The sequence below is a fragment of the Bombina bombina genome, chromosome 4, assembly GCF_027579735.1.
Source record: "Bombina bombina isolate aBomBom1 chromosome 4, aBomBom1.pri, whole genome shotgun sequence".
Taxonomy (NCBI): Eukaryota; Metazoa; Chordata; class Amphibia; order Anura; family Bombinatoridae; genus Bombina; species Bombina bombina.
In genome coordinates, this window is record NC_069502.1 from 509730883 (window position 1) to 509749386 (window position 18504).

Sequence of the window (18504 nt, forward strand, 5' to 3'; positions counted from 1 at the left end):
AAGGGCCAGTTTTGAGATAAAATGAAATGTCGAATTTGGAAATAGGCAAATAGATTAGATCTGGCTAGATCAAATTTATTAAAAATAGCATCCGCCAATAATAATTGATCATTCTCATCAAATAACTGTTTTACATAATGTAATCCTTTATCAGACCAAACTTTAAATACTTTTTGATATAAACCTGGCAAAAAATTTGGATTATTTGCGATAGGAAGCCATTCCGAAAAAGAATAATCTATGTCTAGCATTACACAAAATTTTTGTCAGGCTGAAACTATGTTTCTGAAAGTGATGGGGCAGCTTCTGAACTGAAGTATGTAATATCGCTTTTAATCCAAATGGGGCAATCAAATAATTTTCTAGCTCTACTGTTGAAACTAGTCTAGTACCAGCAAGCCAATCTATTGCTGTCTTAACCATCACGGCCAAGTTATATAATTTAAGGTCAGGAAGCGCCAGTCCCGCCGAACCAGAATCTTGCATTAATCTTGCAAGCGCGATTCGAGGCCTTTTGTTATTCCAAATAAATTTAGAAACTTGAGCATTAAAAATCTTTAAATCTTTCTTAGGTAGGAATAAAGGAAGGTTCTGGAGAGGGTATAAAAGTCGCGGAAAAAATGATTGATTTTATCAAATTAGCCCTTGCTGGAATAGACAGTGGGAAAGCGGCCCAAAGACACAGATCTGACCCAATTTTCTACCAAAGTTTAGGATTTTTATGCAAAACTAGACCTAGATATTTAATCACATCAACCACTTTGAAAGGAATATTAAGACCAGCTAACTGAGAACTATTTATACACATTAATTCACTCTTTTCTAAGTTTATCTTATAACCTGAAAAAGAACTGAAAACTTCTAACACATGTAGAATTAAAGGGATAGACTGTTGGATATTGGTTAGAAATACTAACACATCATCTGCATACAGCAGCGTTTTAAGATGTTGTGTACCAAGTGGGACTCCTATCAGGACATCTCTAAATCGAATCGCGAGAGGTTCCAGCGCAATGTTAAAAAGAAGTGGAGACAGAGGGCAACCTTGCCTAGTGCCCCTTTGTAAAGTTATTCTAGGAGATAGAGACCCATTGACAAGTAGGTACGAAATTGGGTTGTGATATAATCTAAGAATAAATTGTAAAAATTCCCCTTTCAAGCCAAACTTCTCCATCGCCTTGAAAAGATATTGCCATACAATCGAGTCAAAGGCTTTGACTGCGTCAAGAGAGAGGATAGCAACCTCTTGCACTAATGGCTTCTTCCTTACCTTATCCACATTCCAGGCATAATCGAGAAAGTTAACCAATTTGCGAATATTTTTTACTGGATTTCTAGCTACTATAAATCCAGTCTGGTCTGGGTGAATGATTTTATGTAAACAGGTAGATACTCTTGACGCAATGATAGCCATTAAGATCTTATAATCTATATTCAATACCGAGATCGGCCTATAAGAGGCCGGATCTTCAGGGTTTTTACCTTTCTTTAAAATAAGAGAAATATTGGCCGCTGAAAAGTAGCTAGAGATAGAATTATTAGAACTATAGTAGAAGTTAAAAAGCTTTTCTAAAATTGGCAGTAGATCTTCCCCAAGAAATTTATAAAGCTCTGCTGGGAACCCATCTGGTACAGGTGCTTTATTCAACTTCAAGTGATCTATAGCTTTCCTGATTTCATCTATGGATATTGGGGCATTAATCAGTATCAGATCCTCGCTACTTAATTGAGGAGTCTGTATCGAAGACCAAAAAATATCTTGATTATCATTATCCATCTCAACTCTGGAATACAATTGTTGATAATAAACAAAAAAAGCATTCGTGATCCCATTAGTCTTCATAAATCTTCCCTTCTCGGTTTGAATTGCGGTAATAAAATTTTTCTTTTTTCTAACTTTAGTGAGTCTGGCCAAATATTTTGCAGAAGAGCCATGAATTCCTTTAAATAGGAGATTTATTTTTGCTTCTTCCTCTAAAAGTTTTTGTTTTAGGAACAAATCTCTTTCCTTTCTATTATCTTGATACTTTTTCCAATTTGCGAAGTACGCCTTAAACAGTATTTTCTATAAGAGTTCCTGATCCTATGCATAATTTGTATCTCCCATGCTTTATTCTTTTTCTTATCTATACCAATATATATTTGTATTTCTCCCCACATCACAGCTTTAAAAGCTTCCCAGAGAGTTTCAGGTTTATTAGAGTATTCCGAGTTATCAAAATAATATCGCTTCCACAGCGATCTCAAAAAATTAACAAATTTGGGGTTAGTATACAAATGTCTAGGAAAATAAAAACTAGGTGTTTGAATCCTATTTTTTAACCGGGTAAGAAATGATAAGGAAATAATTGCGTGATCTGATATGGTAATATCACTGATTAATGTCTCTAGTTTCTGAGTAGAAAGTTTATCTGAAATTAAAAGAAAGTCTATTCTCGAAAAAGTACCATGAGCTTTAGACTCACAAGAAAATAACTGTTTATCAGGATTTTTTAAACGCCATACATCTACTAACTTTAGCCTTGCACAGAATTGTGATAGATATTTTGCATTTTTTTCATATAATAATCTATTTTTATTAGCTGATTTCATTTCTGATGGAGTTGATTTTGTTATTGAAGTGGCTGGCAAAGTCTTCAACTGACATAGAAGTGGTTTTAGGGGGTGGGGTGGGCGGAGAAGAATATTGAAAGTGGAGAACAGATGTTTTGGGTTTGAAGAAAGATTAGAGATAAGAGTAGAGAAGTAATGTTGTTTATAGAGATTAAGGGCAGAATAGTAGGAATTCAAAATGAACTTGTAATGACGGAAATCGACTGAACTCCGAGATTTTCTCCAGTGCCGCTCAGCAGTACAGGAACATCTGCGTAGGTACAGTGTCAAAGGAGTATGCCAAGGCTGAGGATGAGTGTGTGATTTACAGTGTCAAAGGAGTATGCCAAGGCTGAGGATGAGTGTGTGATTTCCAAGCAATGGTAAGAGGGGCCAGATTGTCAAGGACCGATGTAAGGGTGGAATTATAAAGGCAGATAGATTGGTCAGGGCAGGAGAAGGATGAGATGGATGAGAGGAGCGTTTTGAGGGAATTAGCAAGCAGTTTAATTGGCAATAGTTTAATTGGTTGAAAAGTATATGTGACATAGTAAATTATTATATTGTGTCAGGGTCCTTACCGTTGCCCTCAATTGCGGCCAAAATGGAGCTTGCAGCAGTCCGTCTCAGCGTCTCACCTGGAGGGACGCTGAGACCATTCTGTATAGCAGCTGTGGCTGCAACTCACTTGGGCTCAGATTACAAGTTGTGCAGTAAATCCGTTGCGTATACACCATGCAAATGGGGCCGTACCACTATTTCCATTGTGCTGCCATTACAAGTCACCATAAAATTTTCTTTTCTTGTGTGGTATGGTGTGGTAAGCCGCATACCGCACAAACACCAAGTTCTGACTTGGCGTGCTTTCTCTCATAGAGATCAATGGAGAAAAATGTTTGGAAAAAACCTAACTAGTTTTTTCACCAATAGAGGGCATTAGTTAATGTGTGTCATATAGATAACATTAGAGCTCACAAACGTGAAGTTACCTAGGAGTAAGCACTGATGGTCTAAAATGCAAGTCTGTCAAAAAACTGAAATAAGGGGGCACTTTGCAGAGGCTTAGATACATGGTAATCAAAGAGGTAACAAGTGTATTATTATAACTGTGTTGGTTATGTAAAACTGGGGAATGGGTAATAAAGGGATTAATTATCTTTTAAACAACAAACATTCTGGTGTTGACTGTCCCTTTAAAATAAATAAAAACTTACCTGTGAAAATTTTTTAAACCTAAGCTTAAAGGGACAGTCAAGTCCAAAGAAAACTTTCATTTTTCAAATAGGGCATGTAATTTTAAACAACTTTCCAATTTTACTTTTATCAACGATTTTGCTTTGTTCTCTTGGTATTCTAGTTGAAAGCAAATCTAGGAAGGCACATATGATGATTTCTAAGCCCTTGAAGGCCGCCTCTATTTTATTTACTTTTCACAGCAGGGGAGAGTAAGCTCATGTAGGCCATATAGATAGCATTGTGATCACGCTTGTGGCTAGTGGCAGACACTGCACTAATTGGCTAAAATGCAAGTCAATAGATAATAACTAAAAGTCATGTGATTAGGGGTGGTCAGAAGATGCTTAGATACAAGTTAGTCACAGAAGTAAAAAGTGTATTAATATAACAGTGTTTGTTTTTTACAAAACTGGGGAATGGGTAATAAAGGGATTATCTATCTTTTTAAACAACAACAATTCTGGTGCTGACTGTCCCTTTAAACTAAAAATAAAACTAACATTACTTGTTTAAAAAAATTTAAAATACCAAAGATAAAAAGCTAACATGACATCACAAGGGAATAGCTCTGCATCCCTCACCTGTTCATAGTTTTCAGGGAATGCTGATGGGCCTTCCATATATTCATAAGCATGAGTGGTCCTCGTGGAACATCACCTGTATAGGAGACCTTTATAAACAAAAGAGGTTACTAACTTCTAAGCAAATAGTGGAGCAAATAGATGAGGCTCCTAGGTGGCTAATGTTTGAAAGTCATAGAATACTGGGATATTGTCAGGCTTGGGGATTTCCCTAAACAAATTTGAGAGAATGTACTATTTGGGGAAAAAGATGGAAGTCAGGGAACAAACTCATAAAACCACTTACAAATCATCATCTACTTCTCCTCAGTGATTATAGTGAGGTTATGCCATAGCAGATAAAGGCTTGAATGTTCAGATCTTACCTACTGAAGTAGAACATGTGACGACAATTACTAAATTAGCCATACACTGCATATCACATTTGGAGACATATTTTAAGGTTCTCTTAAAATGGTACTTAACTCCCCTTAACCTGACTAAGATATATCCTGCAGCCTCTCCACAGTGCTGGAGGGAATGTGGCCAACTTTTTGGAGTGAGACATTCTCCCTGCTCTCAGATTTAGGTATAACACTTCCTATGTCCCCAGTTCTGGCCCTTCTACATATAGGTCTCCAGGACCCACAGAAATCTCAACAACTATTGGGAGCCACAATCCTATTTGCTGCTAAGGTCTGCATTGCTAGGGCATGGAAAAAGTCAGAGGCTCCAACCCTAGCCCAGATCACCCAAGTCATTGACTACCTAGCTTCTATGGAAAGGGGCTTTTACAATGTTACTGAACGCATGGACAAGTATTGAACGATCTGGAGTAAGTGGTTTCTCAAACCTCCTTAGACGTCCAACTATTTCTCACTGCCATTTAGATCTATCTGCTGGTTTCCTTCTCATCCCCTTGAGGTACCTGATTTTTGTTTTTTATCTAAAAAAAAAAACAAAAAAAAACTAACATTAAAAAAAATATATAAAACCTAACATTACAAAAAAATAATAAAGCCTAAATTTACAAAAAATAATAAAACCTAACAAACCGCTAAAATTACACAAAATAACTACAGAAAAATAAAAAATGAAATTGTCCAAAATAAAAATATATTCCTATTCTAATACACCCCGTTAAAAAAAAATAAAAAAACCCTAATCTCTAAATAAACTACAAATAGCCCTTAAAAGGGCCTTTTGTAGGGCATTGCCCCAAAGTTAACAGCTCTTTTGTAAAGAAAATAAACCAATAATTCCTAACATTACAACCCCCCACCCCACCATAATAAAAAAAAACTTAACTTTAAAAAAGCCTTTTCGAGGCAATAGGTAGATAACGTTTTTTTTTTTAGTAAGGTTTTTTTAATTTTAGGGGGGTGGTGGGTTGTAATGTTAGGGGGTAAATGGTTTATTTTATTTGCAAAAGAGCTGTTATGGTTAGGGCAATGTTTTACAAAGGCCCTTTTAAGGGCTATTGGTAGTTTGTTTAGAGATTAGGTTTTTATTTTATTTTGGATTTTTTTTTACGGGGGTATTAGAATAGGAATATTTTTATTTTTTGGATAGTTTCGGTTTCTTTTAAGTTATGTTAGCTTTTTTTTATTTTGGGTATTTTTTATTTTTTTAAACAAGCAATGTTAGTTTTATTTTAAATTTAAGTTTAAATTGTAATTGTTTTTTAATGGTAAGTTTAATTTAAAGTTAAGGTGTGTGTTATGTTTAGGGTTTAATCATTTAATTTAGGTAGTAGTGATGTGGGGAAATGGTGGTTTAGGGGTTAATATGTTTACTTTAGTGGTTGCGACATGGGGGGATGACGGTTTAGGGATTAATAGGTTTATTTAGTGTTGGCGATGTGTGGGGACAGTGGTTTAGGGGTTAATATGTTGTAATATCAAGTAGCTGACCATTCCATTGGCACGCAAAGGCCATTTTTCAATTGGTAAAGCCATACCGCACAACTTGTAATCTGGGCCTAGGCGCATGCGGCCATGCACTGCCTAGATTTAAAGGGCTAGTGATTAATTATAGAAACGTTCACCTGGAGGGCACAGGCCCCTATAAAAGCTCACTCAGCCCATCACTCTGGACTGAGTTATTGCCTATTCAGGTCCTTCCTTGCTCTTTCCTGCTCATGACTTGTGTACCTGAGTATCTGTGCATACCTACCTAAGTATCCCTGCTGTAATACCTGTGTATGCTTTCCTTGCTTCTGAAACCAAGCACCTCTGCTGTGATACCTGTGTATGCTTACCTTGCTTCTGAAACCAAGCATCTCTGCCGTATTACCTGTGTATACTTACCTTGCTTCTGAGATCAAGCAGCTTTGCTGTGATACCTGTGTATGCTTAACTTGCTTCTGAAGCCAAGCATCTCTGCTGTAATACCTGTGTATAATTACCTTGCTTCTGAGACCAAACACCTCTGCTGTGATACTTGTGTATGCTTAAATTGCTTCTGAAGCCAAGCATCTCTGCTGTGATACCTGTGTATGCTCACCTTGCTTCTGTGACCAAGCACCTCTGCTGTGATACCTGTATATGCTTACCTTGTTTCTGAAGCCAATCAGCTCTGCCATGATACCTATGTATGCTTACCTTGCTCCTGAGACCAAGCATCTCTGCTGTGATACCTGTGAATGCATACCTTATTGCTGAGACCAAGAATATCTGCTGTGATACCTGTGTATGCTAACATTGCTCCAGAGACCAAGAATCTCTGCTGTGAAACCTGTGTATGCTTACCTTGAAACCAAACATCTCTGCTGTGATACCTGTGTATGCTTACTGTGCTCTTGAGACCAAGCATTCCTGCTGTGATACCTGTGTATGCTTACCTTACTCCTGAGACCAAGCATCTCTACCGTGATACCTGTGTATGCTTAACTTGCTTCTGAAGCCAAATATCTCTGCCGTTATACCTGCGTATGCTTACCTTGCTTCCGAGACCAAGCACCTCTGCTGTGATACTTGTGTATGCTTAAATTGCTTCTGAAGTCAAGCAGCTCTGCTGTGAAACCTGTGTATGCTTACCTTGAAACCAAACATATCTGCTGTGATACCTGTGTATGTTTACCTTGCTCTTGAGACCAAGCATTCCTGCTGCGATACCTGTGTATGCTTACCTTACTCCTGAGACCAAGCATCTCTGCTGTAATACCTGTGTATACTTACCTTGTTCATGAGACCAGGCATCTAAGCTGTGATACATGTGTATGCCTACCTTGTTCCTGAGACTAAGCATCCCTGTCGTGATACCTGTGTATGCTTACCTGTATCCTGAAAATCTAAGCAGGATTCCTAAAACCGGTGTGTAATTTCCCCAAGTTGTGTCAGTTGTTCTCATCTGGACATTTAAAATAAACCTCACCAACAGTACCCTCTGGGTAGTCTGTGCTTATTGAGAGACTTGTGCTTAAAGTGTTCTTTTTCTTCACTTCAACACCAGTATATTGTTGACTATACTTTTTTGCAAAATACTTTTATTTGATTATCTTCAGGTTGGAATATGACCTCAATGTGGTTTCCTTGCATTACTTCAGTAAAGTTTGTTCAAGAAAATACTTTCTTTGTTCTGTGTTTCTATTCCTTCATATTGAGTTCCACACACCTCCCCTCACCCTTACATATTGGTTGTATTAGTGGTATGATGTAAAAATAAGGCAGTGGTGGAGATAAAAAAAAGTCTTCTTTAACACTATTTTTGAATACATATATATAAAAGTCCATGAAGGTACATTTCAAAACACACTGTGTAAAAGGGGACCGGCAACTGGCCACTTCACTTGTTGCAGGTTGGCGCACATGTTTGGTTAATACCGGGAGTAGTTTAAAGGCTTAGTGTATGCCTCCCATGAAGAGGTCCAGTATAACTTTTTGGAATGAAGCAGATGCCCTGTTCAACTAGATGAGTAAGTTTCTTAGATACGGCCTTTAAAAATGTACACATACATTATTTGATAGTGCTGTTTTGCTGTGGTACTGTGAACAACAATTGTTAATTGCTGGTTATAAATTTGGATATTAAATGCTATACTTGAAAGTGTGAATTTTTCCTTTTATATTAGAGGTATGTCATGTTGCGTTTACAGGACTCACTGATTGGATGTACTAGGTTACGTGGCATGGAATGAACCAATTAAGCATTGTTCTAATTAAATAGGTAGATGTAAAGGTTTGTGAGGGAAATACCATCTGATTGGCTGATTATTGGTATTTAAACACAGTTTGAGGAGGGTTCAGTTCACCTTTGAAAAGCAAGAAGGGGAAATTCACATCAGGTGATTATTTTGATCTGTGTAGTACTATATACTGGCTGTGATTAATTTTAGAATGATTGACTATAGTCTTAGATGTTTTTGCAGAGTTTGGATGCATGGATCTAACCTATTTTAATAATTGTTCCCAAGCTACTGAAAGCATAGATTATTGTACTTGGAGGACGGTGTACTCATAGCTTATTGAAGGATCTTACAACTTTTGCTAAATGCTTTATAACTGCGCTCAGACTGTTTCTATATGTTATACAGAGTAGAATTTGAATAATGGTGCACTGCACTGATCTTTTCTTTCAAGTTGGATTTTTACATTTTTGTAATGTTTCTAAAAAATTGCTCACTGTAATAATAATAAAAGTTATGTTCTATGAATATTTTCACCCTGATAACTGTATTAGATAGTTATTATGAAATAGTTTTTTCTTTCCTATATTGTATACATAATACAGAATTTAGCAAGCTAACTATTTGAGAAATAGCCTACTTAGTAAAATTATTCAACCCACATTGCAAATCAGGTTTTTTGTCAAAATTTACAGACTTTCAACTTTTTGCAATAAATAAATCAAACAAAAGCAATTGAAATTACTTAACACAATGAATGCTTCAAGTGGTTTCCACAAATTCAACTGAAAATGCTACTTTTAAAGTTTTTCTTGTGCTTTTGGGTCAGCAGTGTTCCGGCATGGAAACCTTCTGCGTTTAGTAAAACTGTATTTTATAGATAGATAAATAAATAGAAAGACAGACATGCAGATAGATAAAATCTTTATACATATGCCGATAACATAAAAATAGCCTCCATAAACTTAGAGCATATTACTCTAACGCCTAGATTTAGAGTTTTGCGGCCAAAGGGGTGCGTTAGCTACGCATGCTTTTTTCTGGCCGCACCTTTTAAATACCGCTGGTATTTAGAGTTCACAGAATGGCTGCGTTAGGCTCCAAAAAAGGAGCGTAGAGCATATTTACCGCAACTTCAACTCTCGATACCAGCGGTGCTTACGGACGCAGCCAGCTTAAAAAACGTGCTTGTGCACGATTCCCCCATAGAAAACAATGGGGCTGTTTGAGCTGAAAAAAAACCTAACACCTGCAAAAAAGCCGCGTTCAGCTCCAAACGCAGCCCCATTGTTTTCTATGGGGAAACACTTCCTACGTCTGCACCTAACACTCTAACATGTACCCCGAGTCTAAACACCCCTAACCTTACACTTATTAACCCCTAATCTGCCGCCCCCGCTATCGCTGACCCCTGCATATTATTTTTAACCCCTAATCTGCCGCTCCGTACACCCCCGCCACCTACATTATCCCTATGTACCCCTAATCTGCTGCCCTAACATCGCCGACCCCTATATTATATTTATTAACCCCTAATCTGCCGCCCCCAACGTCGCCTCCACCTAACTACACTTATTAACCCCTAATCTGCCGACCGGACCTGAGCGCTACTATAATAAATGTATTAACCCCTAATCCGCCTCACTCCCGCCTCAATAACCCTATAATAAATAGTATTAACCCCTAATCTCCCCTCCCTAACATTGCCGACACCTAACTTCAAGTATTAACCCCCAATCTGCTGACAGGAGCTCACCGCTACTCTAATAAATTTATTAAGCCCTAAAGCTAAGTCTAACTTTAACCCTAGCACCCCCCTAAATTAAATATAATTTAAATCTAACGAAATAAATTATCTCTTATTAAATAAATTATTCCTATTTAAAGCTAAATACTTACCTGTAAAATAAACCCTAATATAGCTACAATATAAATTATAATTATATTGTAGCTATTTTAGGATTAATATTTATTTTACAGGCAACTTTGTAATTATTTTAACCAGGTACAATAGCTATTAAATAGTTAATAACTATTTAATAGTTACCTAGTTAAAATAATTACAAAATTACCTGTAAAATAAATCCTAACCTAAGTTACAATTAAACCTAACACTACACTATCAATAAATTAATTAAATAAACTACCTAGAATTATCTACAATTAAACCTAACACTACACTATCAATAAATAAATTAAATACAATTCCTACAAATAAATACAATTAAATAAACTAACTAAAGTACAAAAAATAAAAAAGAACTAAGTTACAAAAAATAAAAAAATATTTACAAACATTAGAAAAAAAATACAACAATTTTAAACTAATTACACCTACTCTAAGCCCCCTAATAAAATAACAAAGACCCCCAAAATAAAAAAATGCCCTACCCTATTCTAAATTACAAAAGTTCAAAGCTCTTTTACCTTACCAGCCCTTAAAAGGGCCCTTTGCGGGGCATGCCCCAAAGAATTCAGCTCTTTTGCCTGTAAAAAAATAACATACAATACCCCCCCCACATTACAACCCACCACCCACATACCCCTAATCTAACCCAAACCCTCCTTAAATAAACCTAACACTAAGCCCCTGAAGATCTCCCTACCTTGTCTTCACCATGCCAGGTTCACCGATCGGTCCAGAAGAGGGTCCGAAGTCTTGATCCAAGCCCAAGCGGGGGGCTGAAGAGTGAAGTCCATCCTCGGGCTGAAGTCTGGATCCAAGCGGCGGCTGAAGAAACCCATCATTGGGCTGAAGTCTTGATCCAAGCGGGCGCTGAAGAAGTCCATCATCGGGATGAAGTCTTCTATGAAGCAGCATCTTCAATCTTCTTTCTTCCGGAGCCATCATCTTCCAGCCGACGTGGAACATCCTCTTCTACCGACGCCTACTCGCCGAATGACGGTTCCTTTAAATGACATCATCCAAGATGACGTCCGTCGAATTCCGATTGGCTGATAGGATTCTATCAGCCAATCGGAATTAAGGTAGGAAAATTCTGATTGGCTGATGGAATCAGCCAATCAGATTCAAGTTCAATCCGATTGGCTGATCCGATCAGCCAATCAGATTGAGCTCGCATTCTATTGGCTCTTCCGATCAGCCAATAGAATGCGAGCTCAATCTGATTGGCTGATCGGATCAGCCAATCGGATTGAACTTGATTCTGATTGGCTGATTCCATCAGCCAATCAGAATTTTCCTACCTTAATTCCGATTGGCTGATAGAGTCCTATCAGCCAATCGGAATTCGACGGACGCCATCTTGGATGACGTCATTTAAAGGAACCGTCATTCGGCCGGTAGGCGTCGGTAGAAGAGGATGTTCCGCGTCGGCTGGAAGATGATGGCTCCGGAAGAAAGAAGATTGAAGATACTGCTTCATAGAAGACTTCATCCCGATGATGGACTTCTTCAGCGCCCGCTTGGATCAAGATTTCAGCCCGATGATGGATTTCTTCAGCCGCCGCTTGGATCCAGACTTCAGCCCGAGGATGGACTTCACTCTTCAGCCCCCCGCTTCGGCTTGGATCAAGACTTCGGACCCTCTTCCGGACCGATCGGTGAACCTGGCATGGTGAAGACAAGGTAGGGAGATCTTCAGGGGCTTAGTGTTAGGTTTATTTAAGGGGGGTTTGGGTTAGATTAGGGGCATGTGGGTGGTGGGTTGTAATGTGGGTGGGGTATTGTATGTTTTTTTTTTACAGGCAAAAGAGCTGAATTCTTTGGGGCATGCCCCGCAAAGGGCCCTTTTAAGGGCTGGTAAGGTAAAAGAGCTTTGAACTTTTGTAATTTAGAATAGGGTAGGGCATTTTTTTATTTTGGGGGTCTTTGTTATTTTATTAGGGGGCTTAGAGTAGGTGTAATTAGTTTAAAATTGTTGTAATTTTTTTCTTATGTTTGTAAATATTTTTTTATTTTTTGTAACAGTTCTTTTTTATTTTTTGTACTTTAGTTAGTTTATTTAATTGTATTTATTTGTAGGAATTGTATTTAATTTATTTATTGATAGTGTAGTGTTAGGTTTAATTGTAGATAATTCTAGGTAGTTTATTTAATTAATTTATTGATAGTGTAGTGTTAGGTTTAATTGTAACTTAGGTTAGGATTTATTTTACAGGTAATTTTGTAATTATTTTAACTAGGTAACTATTAAATAGTTATTAACTATTTAATAGCTATTGTACCTGGTTAAAATAATTACAAAGTTGCCTGTAAAATAAATATTAATCCTAAAATAGCTACAATATAATTATAATTTATATTGTAGCTATATTAGGGTTTATTTTACAGGTAAGTATTTAGCTTTAAATAGGAATAAGTTATTTAATAAGAGTTAATTTATTTCGTTAGAATAAAATTATATTTAACTTAGGGGGGTGTTAGGGTTAGGGTTAGAATTAGCTTTAGGGGTTAAAAAAATTATTAGAGTAGCGGTGAGCTCCGATCGGCAGATTAGGGGTTAATACTTGAAGTTAGGTGTCGGCGATGTTAGGGAGGGCAGATTAGGGGTTAATACTATTTATTATAGGGTTATTGAGGTGGGAGTGAGGCGGATTAGGGGTTAATAACTTTATTATAATAGCGGCGCGGTCCGGTCGGCAGATTAGGGGTTAATAAGTGTAGGTAGGTAGCGGCGACGTTGGGGGCGGCATATTAGGGGTTAATAAATATAATATAGGGGTCGGCGGTGTTAGGGGCAGCAGATTAGGGGTTCATAGGGATAACGTAGGTGGCAGCGGCGTGCGGTCGGCAGATTAGGGGTTAAAAAAATTTAATAGAGTAGCGGCGATGTGGGGGGAACTCGGTTTAGGGGTACATAGGTAGATTATGGGTGTTAGTGTACTTTAGAGCACAGTAGTTAAGAGCTTTATGAACCGGCGTTAGCCCAGAAAGCTCTTAACTACTGACTTTTTTCTGCGGCTGGAGTTTTGTTGTTAGATTTCTAACGCTCACTTCAGCCAAGACTCTAAATACCGGCGTTAGAAAGATCCCATTGAAAAGATAGGATACGCAAATGGCGTAGGGGGATCTGCGGTATGGAAAAGTCGCGGTTGGAAAGTGAGCGTTAGACCCTTTCCTGACTGACTCCAAATACCAGAGGGCGGTAAAAACCAGCGTTAGGAGCCTCTAACTCTGGTTTTCACGGCTACCGCCCAACTCTAAATCTAGGTGTAAGTAAAGCTCAACAACATCAAACACTTTTAAAGGTTACTTATAAGCAATCCATTCTACCTCCTTTGTATAAGTATTCCATGCTACCTCCTGTGTATAATTAATCCATGCTACCTCTTTCCAGCAAGTAAGTTTGAACAGAGAGTGAGAGAACAAGTTTGTTCTCAAAAAATATAGCTAAGGAGGCTGCCCTAGTAGGGGTGGATATAACAGTTTCCAGCCTAAAGTTACCTAATTTGCTATATGATGTATAATACTACATTCCAGGGATGACATATACACACATAAACAGATCATCATAACATGTGACAGTGAATTTAAATTAATATAAAATAATACAGTTTGTACCCTGGTGTAAAAAAAATAGAAGTAATAATTTAGTAAATAACCCATGAAAATCCAGTTTCCATCTATGCAGCACTTCCATTCATAATACAGCATTGAAACAATGACCCCACTCTAATACACCAGTGCAGAATGTGAGTTCTCTACTCATGAATGCAGCAAATCCACTAATTAATCAGCATACATCCCTGAACTGTTCCACTAACCAGCACAACAACTCTAGTCTCCACAAATAGCGGCAGCTAAGGATTCTTTACAGCATTTATGTAAATTAATCAGTTAAAATTTTAATTGAACAATATTGGTTATTTCCCCTGCATTTGTTCATTTTATTTGGCTTTTGTCCATCACCCTACTTCTGCTTTCTGTTCTCATGTCTTATAATACTATAAGTATTGTTTCTGATGACTTATGCAATCTCTTTGTCCAAGGCCCTCAAACTTTTTGATAATCTTTAGTTTTCCTTTCACTATCTATCTATCTATCTATCTATCTATCTATCTATCTATCTATCTATCTATCTATCTATCTATCTATCTATCTATCTATCTACTACATATTTATCTATCATCTATCTATTTATCAATAATCTACCTATTTATCTATCATATATTTATTTGTCTATCTGCCTGTCTTTCTATCAATCTATCTATCTATCTATCTACTACATTTTTATCTATCATCTATCTTTTTATCAACAATCTACCTATTTATCTATCATCTATTTATTTGTCTTTCTTTCTTTCTATCTATCTATCTATCTATCTATCTATCTATCATCTATCTATCCATGTATTTGTAAAATATGACATTTTATCTTTGTAATTATGCAATAGTCAACTAATGTTTATTCATCTGTAATTATAGTGCATGACCCAGGATGGTATCCAAGTAACAGATTTACCATCAATAGGATCAAAGACATCAGTAAAATTGTTTGAAGAAAAATGTTACTGCTTCCCAAATAAGGTATGAAAAATTATTACTTGCCTCTTCATTTTATAGATTACAATACAGAATGCATTACATTTATTGGAGTATTTTAATAATTATTATAATTCGCATTTTAGGAATATTGGGAATATACCTTGAAATGTGAGTGTATGTACAGTATATATTAGTATCGCTCTATTCATTGCTATCAATAAATCTAGTCCACTGTGCCATATATTTCTTTTCATATATATTAGAAATTAATGTATAGGTAGATTTATGGTTATTTGAATCAGATTTATCTTTAAAAGCGAATAATGACTGTGTTTTTAAAACCAACTGATCAATATTACAATTTATTTCCTTTATATATACTGTTTGTGAGAGATTGTTACGTTTGTGAATGTAGTTTTATTATACGGCTAACAAGGTCAATATTTACTGAATAAAGGGGATGCTGAGACATTGATTATATTAAATAGATTTTAATTTCCTTTGAATATGATCTTTGAAAAAAATCCCTATTCTAGACATTTTGTCTGACTTTACAGAGAATGCTGCTACTTTATAAAAAAAAAAGAAACTAATTAATATATGATATGGTGTTATTTTATATAATTATACATTTCCTAGATTTTTTTAAATCCTCTGAAGAAAATACTTTTACTGACCCTGACCCTAGAATCAGTCAAAACCAGGATCCAATTTCAACTAACCACTTCTTATCTGTTTCCATTGATGTGCCTTCCTGTACTTGTAATAGCCCTATTGTGACATTGCAAATACAGAGATGAGTGACCATGAAAGGGTATCACTGGTACTGAAAATACAAGTTAAGTATCAAATAAATTACTAATGACTTTCTGTACAGAATCAGAGAAAGGCAAACCTAAACAAGTAGACTTTAATAAGGTAAAAAGACAGACTAAAAATAGAAATACACAGACTTAAAATCACACAGAATAACATTATTTCATGCTATATATGAAAATACAGACTTAAAATGACACAGAATAACATTATTTCATGATATATATATATATATATATATATATATATATATATATATATATACATACAGTATATATATATATATATATATGTATATATATATATATATATATATATATACATATACATACAGTATATATATATATATATATATATGACTCCATAACATCCAAAGGAGGAAGAAACAGGAACTCCGGACTCCAGAATACTTGTGCAAAGAAGTTTATTCAGCAATGTTGCTCATAGTAAGGTGTGTAACCTAGAATACACCTGAAGCATTTCGCGCATGCGCACATGCGCTTCATCAGAGGTCTATATACAGTATATATATATATATATATATATATATATATATATATATATATATATATATATATATATATAATACAATTATGCATTTGTTGTCTTTGGACAATGATGGTCCCATTTACAGGATTTATACTTATTTGTATTGACACATTTGTTACTCACTCAAAACTGAGATTGGTTCACAAAGTGAATTTTAAAATGTGAAGTTAAATATGAAAAGGTGTTTCTTCTCAGTTTGCAAATGTTAACACTATGTGGCTTGATAATAGATTAATAATATTATATACCAAAATATCTTGTTTTAGCTCAAATCTATTTATAGTGTTTAGAATTCTATATAATTATAGTGCATGACCCAGAATTACTTTGCTTTATTACACCAAAAAGAAATATAATTAAAAAGATAAATTTAAAAAATATATATATTTAAAAAAAATTGTATGTGACAAAAAAATAACTTTTAAAATTAATATTTAAGTAGCAATATGTTTTCTAACTTTAAGGATTGATTTGAAAATGGCATTGCAGGACCTCTGAGACTAGGAATTGGGGAAAAAATCTTGGGATGTGGGACATATTCTATTTTATTTGTTTATCTTTGTATCAGTATCTTTCTTGAATTAGAGATATGCTAAATAAAGCTTTAATTTTTCTTTATAGTAGGAGTGTTGGTGGATTACAAAAAGACTTTTTGCAAGAAACTGCCTTGCCCCAACACCTACATACATATGTGTTAATATTGATCGGTTAATTGTTCCTCTCTGTCAGTAACCACCAAAGATGTTATCGACACATTTTTGGCAGTAACACTCAGAGCAATGTTTATCACCTTTCTGATAGTAGCACACATCACAGTTTGTAGGGTTCTTGATATGAAGAAGAGACACATGCATTGCATAATGCTCCAAAAGTCCCCAAAAATGTTGTGGTTTGTCTCCATGCTGGCAAGTCTTTGGTCAAATGATGGTCCACAGTCTTTCATAGAATATGATATATATTTTGAACCACTAGTAGGAGGTAAAGAACCCATGCAAGAGCTTTTTAATAGAGGTTGTTCCAGCTACTTGCTTATGGATTACAAAATATGAAGCTCAGAACTATGAGATGCAGAGTCCCTAAGGAGGAGTATTTACAAAGATGAAAGAAAACACTCTTCCCAGCAGCTGAAGGATACAGGGACATAGAAATACCCTGTTATGTGCACAGTATTTCCCTGATGGGACTTAAGCCATTATTACCTTCAGGCGTCATGAGGTCTCTTCCTTAGCCTCCCCTGAGGGACTCCAGTATTTCATAATGCAATCCTCTGCAGTACTCAATACCGGCAATGGATGGGCTCTCTACTGGATACTGCTGCAACTGCATTGACATTGACATGCCTGGTAAGCCAGTGGAGGGGTGCTGCATAAGGTAAGTGCCTTTACAGAGCACAGACACAGCCCAGAGGCTATTTTTAGGTACAAAAAATGCAAAAGGATTAGACTGTGGGATTGGTAGGGAATGTAGCTCACCTTTAAAACGTTATCCCAAAAGTTTCAAAGTAAATGTAGTATAAGGTGGCGCAACTTAGCTTGCTATTCCCAAAGTGTATAATATCAATAGCTATGATTGCTTGGACGTTACGGGTCAATTATGCAAACCAGTATCTGTATGCTCCTATTAATAAATATAGAAAGAGGATGTATGTCCTCAGAGGGTGCGCAGATGCTGGCAAGTTGTTTGGAGGAGAAGGAACTCCCGATATTAGTCCCGATGAAATCCGGATGGACCTCGAGCTGTTGAGAAGGAGAAACTTCTCCTTATTAATAAATATATATACACAATGCTAAAAATAAAATACAATGTATTATTATATGAATAAAAACTTAAAATATGCAAGATCGTCAAAACATTACATATATGTGTAAAATATAAAACTGGACACCAGTGTCAGCTTAAAATAAATGATAATAAAAGCTCTATCATTCACAAATATATCCAAAATTATTAAACAAGTTTGTTACTATAGGAGTCCAACAACGTATCTAACAAAAATTTGGATAAACTGTCTGCTTGAGGAAATTGGAACTTAAATGTTAAATGTAACTCATTTGAATGTCACAGTAATGTTGATAATAGTTACAACTCAATAGTCTTAATCCAATAGTCAAAATACTTTTCGGGTATAGTATTGCGATCTGACAGATAGCTGCGAATATAATAAGTAGAAAATGTTA

At 36.0% G+C, this 18504-nt stretch overlaps 1 protein-coding gene across 4 annotated transcripts in view; it reads left to right on the forward strand.

Annotated features, from left to right (window-relative positions):
- Positions 1 to 18504, forward strand: part of COL19A1 (collagen type XIX alpha 1 chain) — a 1696717-nt gene that overhangs the window by 438871 nt on the left and 1239342 nt on the right. For all 4 annotated transcript variants that reach the window (XM_053710417.1, XM_053710419.1, XM_053710420.1 and 1 more), the window contains exon 8: positions 14903 to 15004. In XM_053710417.1, coding sequence (XP_053566392.1) covers positions 14903 to 15004 — 102 coding nt within the window. The remainder of the gene's footprint in view (positions 1 to 14902; positions 15005 to 18504) is intronic.